The sequence below is a fragment of the Macaca thibetana genome, chromosome 1 (assembly GCF_024542745.1).
Source record: "Macaca thibetana thibetana isolate TM-01 chromosome 1, ASM2454274v1, whole genome shotgun sequence".
Classification (NCBI taxonomy): domain Eukaryota; kingdom Metazoa; phylum Chordata; class Mammalia; order Primates; family Cercopithecidae; genus Macaca; species Macaca thibetana.
In genome coordinates this window covers 1,735,598-1,751,316 of record NC_065578.1, presented here as the reverse complement: position 1 = coordinate 1,751,316, position 15,719 = coordinate 1,735,598, and the positions used below count along the sequence as shown (strand labels likewise).

The window sequence follows — 15,719 nt, the reverse complement described above, 5'->3', positions numbered from 1 at the left end:
CTGGCTGGGGGGAAGGATCTGCGTCCCTGAACCACAGAATCTCAGTCTGTGGGTTTGAGACCCACAGCCTCCGCAGAGAGTCAGACCCTAGCCAAGATGGGCCTCGGAAGTGGTACCTCCACGGCCCGGCTCAGCCCAGCCCACCCATAGTGCTCCCACACAAGGCTTTAGGCCTGCCTTCCCTGTTCAGACCCCACAGGTCCCCGTGTCTTGGGCCAGGCTGGTGTGAGATCAGGAGATGGGTAGAGGGCCCTGCCCCCTGACTTGGTGCCCCTGGCCAGGTGTGGTGTGCAGTGCGGGGACTGGGACACCTGTTTGGGCCCACAGGCCAAATTTCAGGTGAGAATCAGACAACAGGTGACCTGCCCCAGCACAGAGACTCCTGGGCTGGGGCTAACTGGGTATGGAGGGGGTGGACGCTACTCTGCAGTGCCCCAGCTCTTTCCCAGCCATCTTCAGGGTTTGTCTCACTTCCAGCAACCTGGAGCCAGGCTTCCTGAGGCCAAGATGAGCCTTGGCAGGGAAAGCCCGTTTTACAGACCCATAAGCTGAGGCTCAGAGAGGAGTGGGGTGTGTCCAACAGTCTCTGAGTGAGAAAGACAAGGGCGGAGCCCAGCCTTGGCCTGGACCTGCCGCTTTCACCAAGCCACTCAGTGCCTGCCCCGAGGCCTCTCGGAAGGAAACACTCCTGGGGGACCCCTGCAGGTTCTAGCTGCTCCCAGACTCTGCACCCCTGCTCTGCACCCCAGCACGCCACTGAAATGCCGCAGGAGACTGGGCAGTCTGTCTCCACAGGCACAGGAAGAGCAGACCTGAGGAACGGTGGGACCCTGCTGCAGGGCCTGGCCCGCTGGCAGAACGATTCCACACAGCCACTGTCCTGGGCATTGTCAGTGGCTGTCAGTGGTGCTGCTGGAGATGACAAGCAGGTCTGGAAGGCACCCAGCTCACAGCGGGGGATGTGGAGGCCCCACAGAGATGGTTTAAGCAGGTGTCTGTGTTCCCAGCCTCAATAACCCAGAGCCTGGGGAGTTGCTGCAGAGTGGGAGCTGAGAGGCTGACCCCCGTGAGGGCCCCAGGAGCACACCTAGACAGGCCGGTCCCCTCACTTTGTGAAGCCTCAGTTTCCTCATCTGTACAATGGACTTCATCATCATAATCCAGAATCACAGAGCTGCTGTGCAGGTGCGAAGCCCTTCTGGGCTGTGCACACCGGGGGTGCTCACTTGGAGGTCAGACTGCAGAGGCTGCGAGCCCTGTCCCACCACAACCCAGCTTCTCAGCCGGGTCTCTTGCCAGTTGTGACACCACTGGGTGCTGCCAACAGGTGTTACTCAAGGCAGACGCTCTAACCCACTTGGGATGCTTAGGCCCCCAGGTAGAATTCAGGCCCAAGGGGTGATTGGGAAGGGGGGTCTGATGTCCTGACCTCAGCAAATCCAGGGGAGGTGCCACATACTGGGGGACTCAGCACACGGCAGTGGCTCTGCACACAGAGGATGATCTGCACACAAGAAGGGCTCTGCACATGAAAGGTAACGACACACAGGCATGCTCTCTACACAGGAGGGGTTCTGCACACAGAGGAAACTCTGCACACAGGAGGGGCTCTGCACACAGGAGGGGCTCTGCACACAGAGGAAACTCTGCACACAGGAGGGACTCTGCACACAGGAGGGGCTCTGCACACAGGAGGGGCTCTGCACACAGGAGGGGCTCTGCACACAGAGGAAACTCTGCACACAGGAGGGGCTCTGCACACAGGAGGGGTTCTGCACACAGAGGAAACTCTGCACACAGGAGGGGCTCTGCACACAGAGGAAACTCTGCACACAGGAGGGGCTCTGCACACAGGAGGGGTTCTGCACACAGGAGGGGCTCTGCACACAGAGGAAACTCTGCACACAGGAGGGGCTCTGCACACAGAGGAAACTCTGCACACAGGAGGGGCTCTGCACACAGAGGAAACTCTGCACACAGGAGGGGCTCTGCACACAGAGGAAACTCTGCACACAGGAGGGGCTCTGCACACAGGAGGGGCTCTGCACACAGGAGGGGCTCTGCACACAGAGGAAACTCTGCACACAGGAGGGGCTCTGCACACAGGAGGGGTTCTGCACACAGAGGAAACTCTGCACACAGGAGGGGCTCTGCACACAGGAGGGGCTCTGCACACAGAGGAAACTCTGCACACAGGAGGGGCTCTGCACACAGGAGGGGCTCTGCACACAGGAGGGGCTCAGGAACTGCTATTTACTTTAGCACAGTGTGAACAGGGAGGCCTGTCCAGCCTCCACCTTGGATGATGAGAGAGTTCTCAGCCCACTCTCTCACCGAGGTCACTCCAGGTCAGGGGTGCAGAGACAGGCCCAGCAGCTCCCAAGGACATCAGAGCCCCCTTCCCCAATCACCCCTTGGGCCTGAATTCTACCCTGGGGCTTGAGCATCCCAAGCGGTTACGGAGTCTGCCTCGAGTAACACCTGTCAGCACCACCCAGGGGTGTCACAGCCAGTGGGGGAGACCCAACTGAGAAGCCAGGCTGTGGTGGGACAGGGCTGGCAGCATCTGCAGCCTGACCTCCACCCCAGGAGAAGGCTCTGGCCCCTGCCCACCTTTCCTCGGGCCTCGGCTTCCCCACTGGACTCTGCACGCCCTGACCCCCCTCCTGGATCTGAGCAGCACCTCCTATGGGAAGCCAGTGTCACCCTGGGGAGGAGTGGCTGATCCTAAGCACTGAGGGCCGCACCCTGAGCTCTGTCCCTTCTTGGTTCTGCTGCCAACTGACTGGCAGCATGCCCCTCGCCAATACCCGCCCCCGGGCGTGGGGGGGGCACGACCGTGAGACCTGGGCAAGTTACTTTGCCCTTCAGCACCTCTGTCCCTCACCTGCAGATAGGGATGCACTTACCTGCCTCGGAGGGCCGCCAGGGGCCTGGCTGAGCACTGTTCCTACTGGGCAGGGCAGGGTGGGGGCACTCCTGTCAGGGTTTTCCCCACAGTCACCCCAGGGCCCAGGGCTCACGTGGCACAGAGCAGTGCTCGGCCAATGCGGGCACTCTGGGAGTGAGGGCAGCGGGGCAGGGTGGGGACGGGTGGCCCAGCTGAGGACATCTGAGCAGGTGTAAGCATTCCTGGGCACATGCACACAGATGCATGTATAGACACACATGGGCACACATGCACACCCACACCGGTACACACAGACACATGGGCACACACACACAAGTACACAAGCGCACACACTGGTACAGAGACACACAGAAACACTTGTACACACAGACACATGGGCACACACGTATACAAGCACACACATTGGTACATAAACACATGGGCGCACACACACTGGGACACACAGGCACATGCACACATACACATACACACAAACACATGGGCACGCATACACACAGGGACACAGACACACACATGTACACAAGTGCACACACACACTGGTACACACATACAGGCGCACACACACTGGTACACACATACAGGCACACACACAGACATACACATGCACAGGCGCACTCACACTGGTACACACATACAGGCGCACACACACTGGTACACACATACAGGCGCACACACACTGGTACACACATACAGGCGCACACACACACACATACACATGCACAGGTGCACTCACACAGGTGTATACACAGGAGCCTCCTGGGACGGGCACAGTGGCTCACACCTGTAATCCCAGCATTTTGGGAGGCTGAGGCGGGCGGATCACCTGGGGTCAGGAGTTCAAGACCAGCCTGGCCAACATGATGAAACCCTGTCTCTACTAAAAGTACAAAATTAGCCGAGTGTGGTGGCACGTGCCTATAATCCCAGCTACTCAGGAGGCTGAGGCAGGAGAATTGCTTGAACCCGGGAGGCGCAGCTTACAGTGAGCCCAGATCATACCACTGCACTCCAGCCTGGGCAACAAGAGCAAGACTGTCTCAAAAAAACAAGCCAAAAAAAAAAAAACACAGGAGCCTCCTTCCAGACTTGGAGACGTGGGTCCTGGTCACCTGGTCTCTCCTGCCCCGAGCTGGTGTCCCTGTAGTGCCCTCTGCCTGGAAGGTGCTTCCTAGAACTCCTCACCCAGAACTTGCCAACGCCCTCCTCAGTTACGTCCCCTCTGGAAGCCCCTTTGGTCACCCACCTTCCCCTTCGTCCCCATCTCAGGGATTCTTTCTCGCCCTTCTGAAGATGCAATGACTTCCTCCCAGGCACCCCTGCAGGAACCTATGCGTGTGTATGTGGGTGTGTGTGTGTCTGTGTGTGTGCGTGTCTCCGTGTGTGTGTCTGTGTGTTCGTGTCTGTGTGCATGTGTGCGTGTCTCTCTGTGTGTGTGTGCATGGGCGTGTCTGTGTGTGTGCGTGTCTGTGTGGATGCGCGTCTGTGCGCGCATGTCTCTGTGTGTGTGTGTGTGTGTCTCTATGTGGGGGAGCCCTTTCAAAAACTGCACAAGTAATAAATGCTCATTCAAGAAAACACAGACATGAAAAATTAACCAAATCTATGCCCCCAAAACTGTGTTGGCTCTGCCAGGGGGCGTGTTGCTGCCCGATTCTGCCCCCAGTGTCAGGTGGGCTCCAGCCCAGCTGTTGTGCCCGGCTTCACCACAGGTCAATGCCTGGCCCGGTCTACATCCCCAAGGTATCTCAACAGGTAAGAGTGTCCCCCGCCCCCAGTGCAGGAGCCAAGCCTCAGTCCCTGCTCAGCGTGTGTGCCCAAGCACCTGCTGACCAAGGAAAGAGAAGCTGCCCACCGAGGGGGGCTGCCTGGGGGGAGGAGCTGGAACCAGCCCCATTTCTGGACCCAGGTCTTTGGTCCAGTCTTTATTTAGGAGGGGAGGGGTGCAAGGAACTGAGGCCACCAGGAGGCCACCACCAGCCTAGCAGAGGGCCCAGGGCGTGGAAAGGGCCGAGGACTTCCTCTTGGCCTCATGGTGGTGCCACCACCCCCACAGAGCACCCCCAAAGACGAGAGCCAAGAGGAGCCGTGCAGCCGGCAGTTCCCACACTCCGCGCTCCTGGCAGCCTTCCCTGGCGACAAAGGGCATCGCGCGTGCCTCGCTGGCCGCCTTCATGCTGCAGCCTCCCTTTGTCTGCCTGTCCGTGCAGGCCACCCGCCATCTGGAGCTCCAGCTCCCTGCGCTGATCGGATCGATGCGCTGCTCTGCCAACGCCAGAGGGTGGAGGGCTGCAGGGAGCGGGGGAGGCCACACCGTCCCTCAATAATGCCCCCTCCGCATCAGAGGGCTCCGTGCACGTGAGCGCCCCAGGCTCCCTTCCCCAGCTCCACACACCCCTCCCTTCCCAGCACCCCACCTCCTTCAGCTCCTCAGGAAGAAGAGGGGGCGCACCACTGCAGATCCCCGTCTCACGTCAGACCCTCACCAGTTGTGCGGTGTGAGCATCTCTCTGTGCTGCGGACTCAGTGTAAACAGAAAATAAACAGTGCTTACCTCCCGGCTTCGTAGTCAAGTCTAAACTGGCAAGTACACGTGAAGTGCATAATAAATACTCGAGTGTTGACTCCTCCTGTTAGCTGACCCAGAATACATGTGACCTTGGGAACGTCACTTAACCTCTGTGACCCTCTCGCCCCCAGCCCCCCAGCGGTAGAGTGAGCAAAGGGCGTGCGGGAAGTCGGATTTCCACGTTCCATACCTGCCTGGTGCTTCGCAGGTAGATGCTCAGCGCCTGGGACCCTTCCTCCCTCCCCCGCTGCAGCTCCTGCCTGGAGCCTCAAAGAGCGATCTCCACCCCCTCCCAGCCACTCCTCCTCCCGTGAACAGGTGCCCTCCCTGGCCGCAGGTGGAGACTCGGAGCCACACCTGGTCCAGCTGCATCTGTTCACACCTGGGGAAACAAGCCGGTGCCTCCTTGAGGCAGATGGACTGGCTGCTGATGGAGGGGGGTGGCCCGGCCCCAGGGCCACCGTGTGTGGATGGGCCCAGGGCAATGGCAGGCAGTGCCAGCCACCGTTCAGGCAGGGGTCCTGGATGTGGGGGAGGCCACTGTCTCTGAAATCTGGAACGGGGCCATCTCCCTGAACTCGCTTCTCAGGCAGAGGACATTTTGCAGACTTCAAGTAGAGTTTCCACCCAGAGGCCCGCAAGCAAGGGCTTCAGGGGCTGGAAGAGGGAAAAGCTGGGAGCTGTGGTTACCCCGACCCTCCTTCCCCAGGTCAGCCTGGCTCCTGGACCCCACCAGCCTGCCTGCTCCCCACATCCCAAACTGGAAACCCTTGGGGACAGGAACACCAGGTTGGGGGTGCCCGGCACCACACCTAGCTCCTCTGCTATGGCCATGAGGAGGCAGGGCCTGAGGGGGATTGGGGGCTATGACTGCCTGGGTGGGGAAGGGGCAGCAGAAGGGAGTTCATGGTTCTTCTCCAAAAAAGCTCCTCCTTCTTGTTTTCTCCGATTGTGGCAATATATATAAAACATAAAACAACCATCGTAGCCATTTTTCAGTGTAGAGTTCCGGATCATGAAGAGTATTCGTGATGTTGTGCCCCTGTCACCACTGTCCACCTCCAGAAAATGTCCATCTCCCAAGCCGAACCTCTGTCCCCAGGAACAGAGGCTCTGCCTAATCACCCCAGCCCCCGGCACCCACCATTCCACTTTCTTTTTTTTTTTTTTTTTTTTTTGAGACAGAGTCTAGCTCTGTCGCCCAGGTTGGAGTGCAGTGGCCAGATCTCAGCTCACTGCAAGCTCCGCCTCCCGGGTTTACGCCATTCTCCTGCCTCAGCCTCCCGAGTAGCTGGGACTACAGGCGCCCGCCACCTCGCCCGGCTAGTTTCTTGTATTTTTTAGTAGAGACGGGGTTTCACCGTGTTAACCAGGATGGTCTCGATCTCCTGACCTTGTGATCCGCCCGTCTCGGCCTCCCAAAGTGCTGGGATTACAGGCTTGAGCCACTGCGCCCGGCCCACCATTCCACTTTCTGTCTGTGAATCTGACGACTCTAGGGGCCTCGTACTATGGCATCACCTGGGATGGGCCCTTTTGTGACTGCTTTATGTCACTGAGCACAGTGTCCTCAAGATGCAGGCCTGCTGTGGCCTGCGTCACAAGCTCCTTCTCTTCTGAGGCTGAAGAACGGTCCACTATGTGGATGGACCACATTTGTCTGTTCACAGACACTGGGGTGGGGCCACCTCTTGGGTTAGGGAACCGCACTGCTCTGAAGACAGGACCCAAATACATCCCTGAGGTCCTGCTTTCCATTCTCTAGGGACCTAGAAGTGGAGCTGCTGGGTCCGTGCTTCATTTTTTGGAGAACTGCCAGGCTGTTTTCTAATGTCTGCGCTGTTTGACCTTCCCAGCTTCACGTTCTGCTTTGGAGCTGGGAGCAAATGCCCCTGGAGCTTCCCACCGCCCCCCACCCCCAGGGGTCCCTCCTCTCCAGGGAGCTCTTCACTTTACTGTCAGCCCTGGAGGGGAGTGGTGCTGGGCGTGTGGATTATTTAGAAATGGATCATGGTTCTAGACGCACGCATTCTAACTTAATCATGCCCAACTTGTAGGTTTTGCCTGAAGGCCCCCAGCAAAGTGCCCTGCCTCAACAGCTGCTGAGCTGCAGAGGGGAACAGGGAGCCCGTGTTTCGTGGGGACAGAGGTTCAGCCTGGGGAGAAGGACATTTTCTGGAGATGGACAGTGGTGATGGTGGCACAGCATCGTGAATTGACGCAGCAAAGCGCCCTGCCTCAATGGCTGTGTGTGTGGAGGCGGGAGGAGTATTACCAACTCTAGATGCACCAACCCCACCCCAACTATCGAGCCCTTCAGACTTACGGAGCCCTCCAGGGTGGGGGGTTCAGACAGGTGCAGGCAGGACAAACTCCCTCCCTCCTCAAAGCCGGGCTAGGGGAGGAACTCCCCCATCCCACACCGACGGGGAGGAACTCCCCCATCCCACACCGACGGGGAGGAACTCCCCCATCCCACACTGAGGGGGAGGAACTCCCCCATCCCACACCGACGGGGAGGAACTCCCCCATCCCACACTGAGGCAGCCAAGGTGGAGGCTCCCAGCCCCCAACACTCCACAGCACGTCTACGTGGCAGAGCCTCTGCCAGCCTGGAGCAGCCTCCAGCCCTCCCTCCTCCGGCCCCCTCCGCAGCCCGCCGTGGATGGTGTGAGCCGGGAGCCTAGTGAGTTTCCCACACTTTGGCCCCATTCACAGTGTTAAACGGCCCACAAAGGCCAGGCGTGTGCCTCGGAGGCCGCCAGAGCTGCCATCTGGCCCGAACTCAGGGAGGGAACCAGCCTTTCATCCGGCCAGGATTCAACACCATTCATTTCATATTTCCCACAACTGAAAATTGGATCAAAGCTGCTCCAGTCCAGGGGGAGGGAGGAGGAGGCAGGAGGCGGCAGCCCCCACACGGCCCACCCACCACCCTCACCGCCGGCAGGCCGCCGTCCTGGCCCACTGCGGGTGGGCAGGCCGTGGGGGTGAGGGGGGTTGGACCACATCTCCCGGCGGCACGTGTCTCCTGTGGGCCGAAGAGCTGGCTCAGGGGAAGGGACCAGGACACAAGCCCCAGCCACCTGCCCCTCCAAAGCCTGCAGGAACAGGGCCTGGCCTGGGTGCCACCCCCATATCTGGGCACAGGCCCGGGTCCTCGCTGCCAGCAGCCGGGTGGTCAAGGCACACGTGGCTCAGGTTCTGTTTCCTGCTGGCAGAGGTGGTGGCCAGGGCCTGCCTGGGCTGGGGCCACCTGCCCATGCTCCTGCATCTCCTAGCCCGTGGCTGAGCACCTCCTTGGTGTGGGCACTGGACCAGCAGGGTGTAGGTCATGGGCACACAGGTGACTACCTCATCCTGCCCTCCCCATCCCGAGTCCAACCCCAGGGAGCCCGTAGGCAGGCAACGGACATGCCACAATGTCACTGCCGCCAGTATGAACCCCACTTTGGCTGCAAAATGGCTCCACTGAACACTACCAGATCCCCTGTGTAGCTGGGAGTCCACCACCCATAGTCAGTGCCAGCTGCCATCAGTGCTCAGAGCTGTGGGAGCCATGGCATGAGCATGTGGCCTGGACACCCCCACACAGGTTTGCCCTGCTGCATCCATCAAGTGCCAGAGCGTTCTGGTGGGACCCCAACTGCTCAGAGAAGAGCCCCCAGCTCAGGGTGCAGGAGTCCCAGCCCCCAGTGTCACTGCCTCCCTCTGACAGGCTGGGGCATGAGTCCCCTTCAAGGGAGGTGTTGTGGGAGTCCAGCGGGGGTATGACGGTGAATAGGGGTTCCCTTCCTGCCACCTCCAAAGTCACCTGATGTTTCTGCCTGGGAGCCTCCCAGCCTAACTCTTCACAATGGCGTCCAGCTGGCCTGTGGGAGGGCCACCCTGCACTGGCTTGAAGTCCTGCCTTCCCCTGCTGTCCCAGCACTGTCCTGGTTGCCCCCTGGACCATCCATCCTTGTGCTGAGGGCCTCCTGGAGCTAGGCCCACCAAGCGGGTCACTCAGAGCTGGGGGTCACTGCCAAGAGCCTCAGGGGAAGGCTCCTCATTGGACTCTGCCAGCTGGCCAGGGAACCCCACTCCTGGATTCAAACTCTGCCTAACCAGCCCTGAGGCCAGCCCCAGCTCCGGGGGCTGAGGCCCTTCCGCTAGGACCTGGCAGGGTCCCAACCTGTCCCTAGGAGGCAGCCCAGGCCCCGAATCCTCTCCCAGTCTCTGCTGCAGAGCATCAGAGGAACTGTGACCACAGGCTGGGGGTGGGGGTCTCCCAAGGGACCCTCCCCTAAGGACCCAGGGTGGGATTCATTGCCCCAAAGTGGCTGCGGGCGCTCGGCTCAGTTGGCCAGGTACCAGGGTTATTAGCTCATCCCATGGACCGGTGGGGGCGAGGGGGGTCTAGGGCTGGCATGGCCTCTGATCCTCAAGTCTGCCACCTGGCACCCACTCCCCTCCCACTGGCAAAATGCCGGAGGAAAGCAAGCCCTACAAGTGCCCTGGCTGCCAGAGGGATGAGGTGGGGCTGTGGCATGCAGGAACAGTGGCCACAGCAAGTATGCCAAGAGCCGAGGCCTCCCAAGCTGCGTGGACACCGAGGTCAGATCCCTGGCCAGATAGGGGTGGGGAGAGGCCCCTGAGGGACATCTGCCAGCTCGTGGAGCAGCCCCAGTGCTGCTGTGGGTTACAGGGCTCCTGGGAGGACAGGGTGCAGGAAGCAGAGGGAGCTGCCGGGTGCCGGGCTCCACGTGGAGCACAGGCCCCAGCTTCGTGGAGCTGCCGGGAGCCCAGCCAGGAAGGAGCGAGGCCCATTTTCTAGGTCTGGAGATGTCAGGAGTCCCAGGTGACAGTCAGGGGACTTGTAACATAGGCACGTAGGGCTGATCCTGAGTGTAGACCCCTCTGTCCCCCTCCCCTGGAAGGGCAGCAGGTCCCAGCCAGGGAAGATGCCCATCCCCCAGGAAGCCGTGGCACTTGTTCATTCTACAGCTTTTCCCTTATCTGTGCCTGCGGCCTCTGCCAGCCAGCAGTGGGGAGCCGCTGGGGAGAGGCAGGGGAGGGGAGCTGAGGGGAGGGCGGGAGAGGGGGCCCTCCTTCCTGCCCCCCTCCCCGCTTGGCGGCCTGGGAAAAGGCAGCATATTGAGGCGCGGGGCTCCCGGCATCAGGCCCCGGGATGCTAATGAGGGCGAGCGCGTTCCCACAGCCCGGACATTGTGCCGCGCGGCCCACCTGCTCCTTGGGGAGCGCCCATTGTGCCCGCGCCAATTCACAGGCAATTTAGCGTGCGCTAATGGGCCGGCGCCTTTGTGCGGCCCGCGCGGCCATTGGTCGTGGAGTGTGGGAACGGCGGCGGCGCCAGGACCCCAGGCGCCAGGCCGTCGCCCGCGCCTATATAGGGCGCCGGCGCGCGGGGCCGGTGTCCTCTCCAGCCCGGGACGCGCTTGGCCCTGCCCGCGCCCGCTCGCTTCGTCTTGCCCGGCCTCTCCGCGTTGCCTCCTCGCCTGTTCCGCGCCAGGCATGGCCCCCAGCACCGTGGCCGTGGAGCTGCTAAGCCCTAAAGAGAAAAACCGAGTAAGTATCAGGCTCGCCCAGCGCGCTGTCCCCGCGGCGTCTGGTCCCCGGGTGTCCCCGCGCCGGGCCGGGCCAGCCTGACGCCCCCTCCTCCCGCAGCTGCGGAAGCCAGTGGTGGAGAAGATGCGTCGCGACCGCATCAACAGCAGCATCGAGCAGCTGAAGCTGCTGCTGGAGCAGGAGTTCGCGCGGCACCAGCCCAACTCCAAGCTGGAGAAGGCCGACATCCTGGAGATGGCTGTCAGCTACCTGAAGCACAGCAAAGGTGAGCGCGCCCGGGCCCCCCGGGCTCCGAGTTCCCACCGCGCCCCGGCTTCCCCGCGCCCCGCCGTCCGCTCACCGCCGCCGCGTCTCCCCGCAGCCTTCGTCGCCGCCGCCGGCCCCAAGAGCCTGCACCAGGACTACAGCGAGGGCTACTCGTGGTGCTTGCAGGAGGCCGTGCAGTTCCTGACGCTCCACGCCGCCAGCGACACGCAGATGAAGCTGCTGTACCACTTCCAGCGGCCCCCGGCCGCGCCCGCCCCGCCCGCCAAGGAGCCCAAGGCGCCGGGCGCCGCGACCCCACCCGCGCTCTCCGCCAAGGCCACCGCCGCCGCCGCCGCCGCGCGCCAGCCCTCCTGCGGCCTCTGGCGGCCCTGGTGACCCGGCGGGACCTGCGGGCGCGCGGCCCGAGGACCGGAGGGCGAGCCTGCTCCTCTCGCCCGTAGGGAAGCGCCTTCCCGCCGTCGTCCGCCCAGGGCTTGGACGCGCCCTTCTTCGGAAGGCTCCAGCCCCAGGCTGGCCGGCCCGCAGGAGCCCCATTCTCAGAGAATGTGTGTGCAGAGTCCCTGCCGTTTTAGGACAGTCAGGGCCCATCTTCTGCCAAGTCTGACCCCATGGGGTTGTTCTGTGTTTGCATTTAAGCAAGTGACTTCTGGGAAGTCCCTGGCCGCCCGGGGTTCTATGATATTTGTAGTGCCGGGGTTCGCACGCCGGTGCCCCCAGCCTGTAGAGGACTTTCTTCAGGGCCCGTAGCTGCTGGGCGCACCCCTGGCAGGCGGGCTGTGCCGCGGGCACATTTGCCTTTTGTGAAGGCCGAACTTGAGCTGTATCCTCATAGGAAGCGGTGATCACCCCGGACGGGAGCCCAGGACCCTGCGGACTGTGGCCAAAAGGCTCCGAGTGTGCCTGGTGGTCTGGCTGGAGCTCACAGTGGGCTGTCTGGGGAGGGTGGGTGCCTCCACTATGATCCTTAAAGGATTCCTCTGTGTGGGTGGATGCGTGTGGGCATGACTGTACTCAGAAATTGAACTCTCGGTCACGTGGAAGCCACGGGACTGCTCTGAAGCCGCTAATAAAATGACTGTTCAGCCCCCCCCCTCCCTGCCCATGGTCTATCTTCTGCTGTGCCTCACACCTGTCCTTGGCAGCCACGGGGAGGGTCTGCAGGGGGTGAAGGGGAATGGGCAGGGCCGCGGTAGCAGTTAAGCAGGGAGGGACCCCTGCCAGTGGCCCGCTGGACCCAGGAAGAAGGGTGGGGTCCTTGCTCCCGAAGAACAGCGGGAGGGAGGAAGGGAGGGAAAGCAGGTGAGGAGCAGGGGCAGGGGAAGGTGGGCTGGAGGGGTGGACGTGGTCAGAGCCCTGGGTGGGTCTCCCTCCCAGGCCTTTCACTAGCTCCCAGAAGGTAGGGGTGGGGCAAGATGACAGTGCAGGGCCTTAGGCTCTGTCCACTGAGAGGGGACCCAGGGCCACAGCCCACAGTAGACCCCTCGCTACAGTCAAAGGGGCTTGACTGGGCCAAACAGGAGAAAACATTTGCCCCAGTTGCTGCCGTACTCCCACAGCCTGCAGCACCCATCCTGGCATGGGCTCCAGGGACACCTGCCCGCTGGCCACTGTGACAGAGCAGAATCCGGCAGTCCTAGCAGGAGCCTGCACGGGGCCATCCCTCGCCTCAGAAAGGGCATGTATTTTTAGGCAGGCCACAGGGTGTTGGCTGAGTCTGCAAGAACTGAGGCCTACAGCTCCCAGGAACCAGCTCCCAGGGGGCAAAATCCATCCAGCAAGGATTGGGCCGGAGTGGGCCACATTCCCATCCCCGTTGAGTGGCAGCCCCGGGTGTGGGCCTGCCCTGCCTGCTCCTTCCTGCTCAGCCCCTCTCACCCCGCTCAGCCTTCAGCCCCTTTCTGGCTACTCCACAGGCAATGTCTAGACAGGGTCCCCCCGCCAGGCCAACCCAGTGCCTGCCAGTGGCCTCCTGAAGTCCCTACCAAGCCGCCAGGAATGGTGGGCAGAGCACAAGGAGGGCTCTCATTCGCCTGCATTTTTCCTGCATGTTCAGTGGGCACACAGGTGGGCGCCCCTCGTGGAGGGCACCTCCTGCCAGGCTGGCCCACGGCACACCATGCTGCCAGGGGTCTGAGCTGCCAGAGGTCTAAGCCGCCTGGGGTGTGCTCCAGTCTTCCACTCAGGCCTCCCTGGGGCAGGCTCCGAGTCCAGAGCCACACACCCACACCCTGGGCAGACACAGGCAAGGACGCCTCCTCTCCAAAGCCTTGCCCCACGCACACAGATGCTTTATCCCTGGAATTTGTGCTGCCCCACAGGCCTGTGCTCCTAGGAGCCCTGCCAGACAGCTGGTGGCATTCTCCACGTGCAGACAGAGGCTGAGGGCCAGAGACGTGCAGTAATGACCCCGGGTTACCCGGGAGGGGCTGATCTGTCTGCTTCCAACACTGGGCTCTTTCCCAAGGTGCCCAGAGCCTCTAGAGAAGATGCATCTCTTCATGCCAGCACGGCTTCCCAGCCACTCACCCTGGAACCCTGGCCTGCCCCACCTATACCCCTCTCCTGGCTCCAGCTGCTTCCGAGGCATGTTCCTGCAGCCTCCCAGGCACCTGTCTTGCCCGCAGGCAGCCTGCCTGGCTTCTCCCGACCACAGCACTTTCCACGGATCGCCATTACAGCACACATCTTCCCTTCCCGCAGGTGCTAGGCCAGGCTGGGCTCCTCCCACACGGGGCACGGTTCCCTACTCCTCTAGTTTGCATGGGACTTTTAACATTGAAAGTCCCACGCCCCTGGGAAGCCAGAATTGAGTCACCCTAGCAAAGACCGCATCACATTCGCCCTGGTGTGCAAGGCCAAGCTTACAGCAGGCACTCGCTGAAGGGCAGGGCTCTCTGACGGTCTGCAGACCCACGTGCCCCCTTAGAAGCAGGTGGGCGGCCTCTGCGGCCTCCCTCAGCAAGGCTCAGAGCACCTGAGTTAAGCCTGTGGACAGCGCGGTAAAAGAACATCAGATGTTCTGCGCTGATGTGCGATCTCTGGAGGATAACCACCCACCTGCCCGCCCGCCGCCCCGGGCCTCTCGGACCCCTGCCCAGCACTGGCCCTAGTCAGCGGCCGAGACGTCAGAGGCCGGGGGGCGGGGCCGGAGTCTCATTAACATAATCTATGCGAGGGGCGTTTAGCAGTCAAATATATGCGCATATATCTCCATGGCTGATGAGCTGGCCGGGCACTTTCAAAATGGCGGAGTGTGGAGCAAGCGGCAGCGGGAGCAGCGGGGACAGCCTGGACAAGAGCATCACGCTGCCCCCCGACGAGATCTTCCGCAACCTGGAGAACGCCAAGCGCTTCGCCATCGACATAGGTAGCCGCGGGCCGGGCGCTGGGTGCGGGCGGCGGGGGCGGGCGGGGCGCCGGCGGTGGGCCGGCGAGCGGGGGCGGCGGGAAGGACGAAGGGCGGGGGCGCGGGCCTCGCGCACAGCCTCACGGGCCTTGTAGTCCGCGGACCCCGCGCACAGCCTCACGGGCCTTGTAGTCCGCGGTGGCGCCGATGCGCAGGCTCGGGGCGACGGCCGGACTACAGCTCCCGGCAGGCGCCGCAGGGACCAGAGCGGGGCCTGCCGGGCCTGGTAGTTCGCGCGGTCGTCCTGGGAGGCTGGGGGCCGGGGTCCAGCGTTACCCGCCGCGAGGTGGGAGGGTCGGCGGCCAGCCTGGCCCTGGAGCAGACGGAATTTTTTGTCTTCGGCCGCATGGGCAGCTGGGCGCCCCGGCTCTGCCGCTTGGCCGGTGGCTGGCCTGAGAATTGGGGTCCTTAGTTCTGGTCTAGATGAGGACGAGCTCGGCGGGAAGCCCTTGGCAGAGTGGCCCCGAAAAGGCCCCGCGTTCCCGAGGCCTGGGCAGCTGTGGCCCGCGGGCCGGACAGTCCGTGCATAGGCCCCGCTCTCTGGAGAGTGGACACCGGGCGTGAGTTCAGGCGGCCGTGGACGTACGTCCTGGGAACTCGTGCCTCTGGTTTAAAAGCCACTCGTGCCTTCCGTGGCCTTCAAGGCGGCCTGCATGTCTGCCCTGGCCTCTCCAGGGTCCGCTGCAGACCCTCCTGCCTGATGGCAGTGCTCTCAGTAATGACGGCTGGCCAGGCTCTGTTCTAGACCCTTTTCCCACACTCCTGACTCCTGGATCACACCGCTAGAGGAGAAACGCGAATTACTCCCATTTCCTAGATGAGGATACTAAGACCCAAAAAGGTGAACTAATTTGCCCAGGGTCATCCGGCTAGAAAGTGGCAGAACCAGGATTTGAACCTGCCACTCCCTACTCTCCTACTCTGCCCATGTTTCAGACATGAGGGCTTCCTGGGGGCAGCTTCACCAGGAGAAACCCCCTTGAATAGCCACTGCCGCTTCA

The 15,719-nt window shown here is 62.1% G+C and overlaps 2 protein-coding genes across 4 annotated transcripts in view; both read left to right on the top strand.

Moving 5' to 3' along the window:
- Nucleotides 1–12,400, top strand: part of HES5 (hes family bHLH transcription factor 5) — a 39,381-nt gene extending 26,981 nt beyond the window's left edge. The window contains exons 2-4 of one of the 2 annotated variants that reach the window (XM_050801864.1): nt 10,894–11,045; nt 11,145–11,310; nt 11,407–12,400. In XM_050801864.1, the coding sequence (XP_050657821.1) occupies nt 10,992–11,045; nt 11,145–11,310; nt 11,407–11,687 (501 nt within the window). In that variant the 5' untranslated portion in view covers nt 10,894–10,991 and the 3' untranslated portion in view covers nt 11,688–12,400. Of the gene's footprint in view, nt 1–10,892; nt 11,046–11,144; nt 11,311–11,406 lie in introns of those variants that run through there. The other variant, XM_050801944.1, reaches the window with a different exon arrangement.
- The window catches only part of PANK4 (pantothenate kinase 4 (inactive)), a 102,150-nt gene that overhangs the window by 62,048 nt on the left and 24,383 nt on the right, over nt 1–15,719 (top strand). Inside the window, exon 2 of one of the 2 annotated variants that reach the window (XM_050801178.1) lies at nt 14,534–14,679. In XM_050801178.1, coding sequence (XP_050657135.1) covers nt 14,556–14,679 — 124 coding nt within the window. In that variant the 5' untranslated portion in view covers nt 14,534–14,555. Of the gene's footprint in view, nt 1–14,531; nt 14,680–15,719 lie in introns of those variants that run through there. The other variant, XM_050801114.1, reaches the window with a different exon arrangement.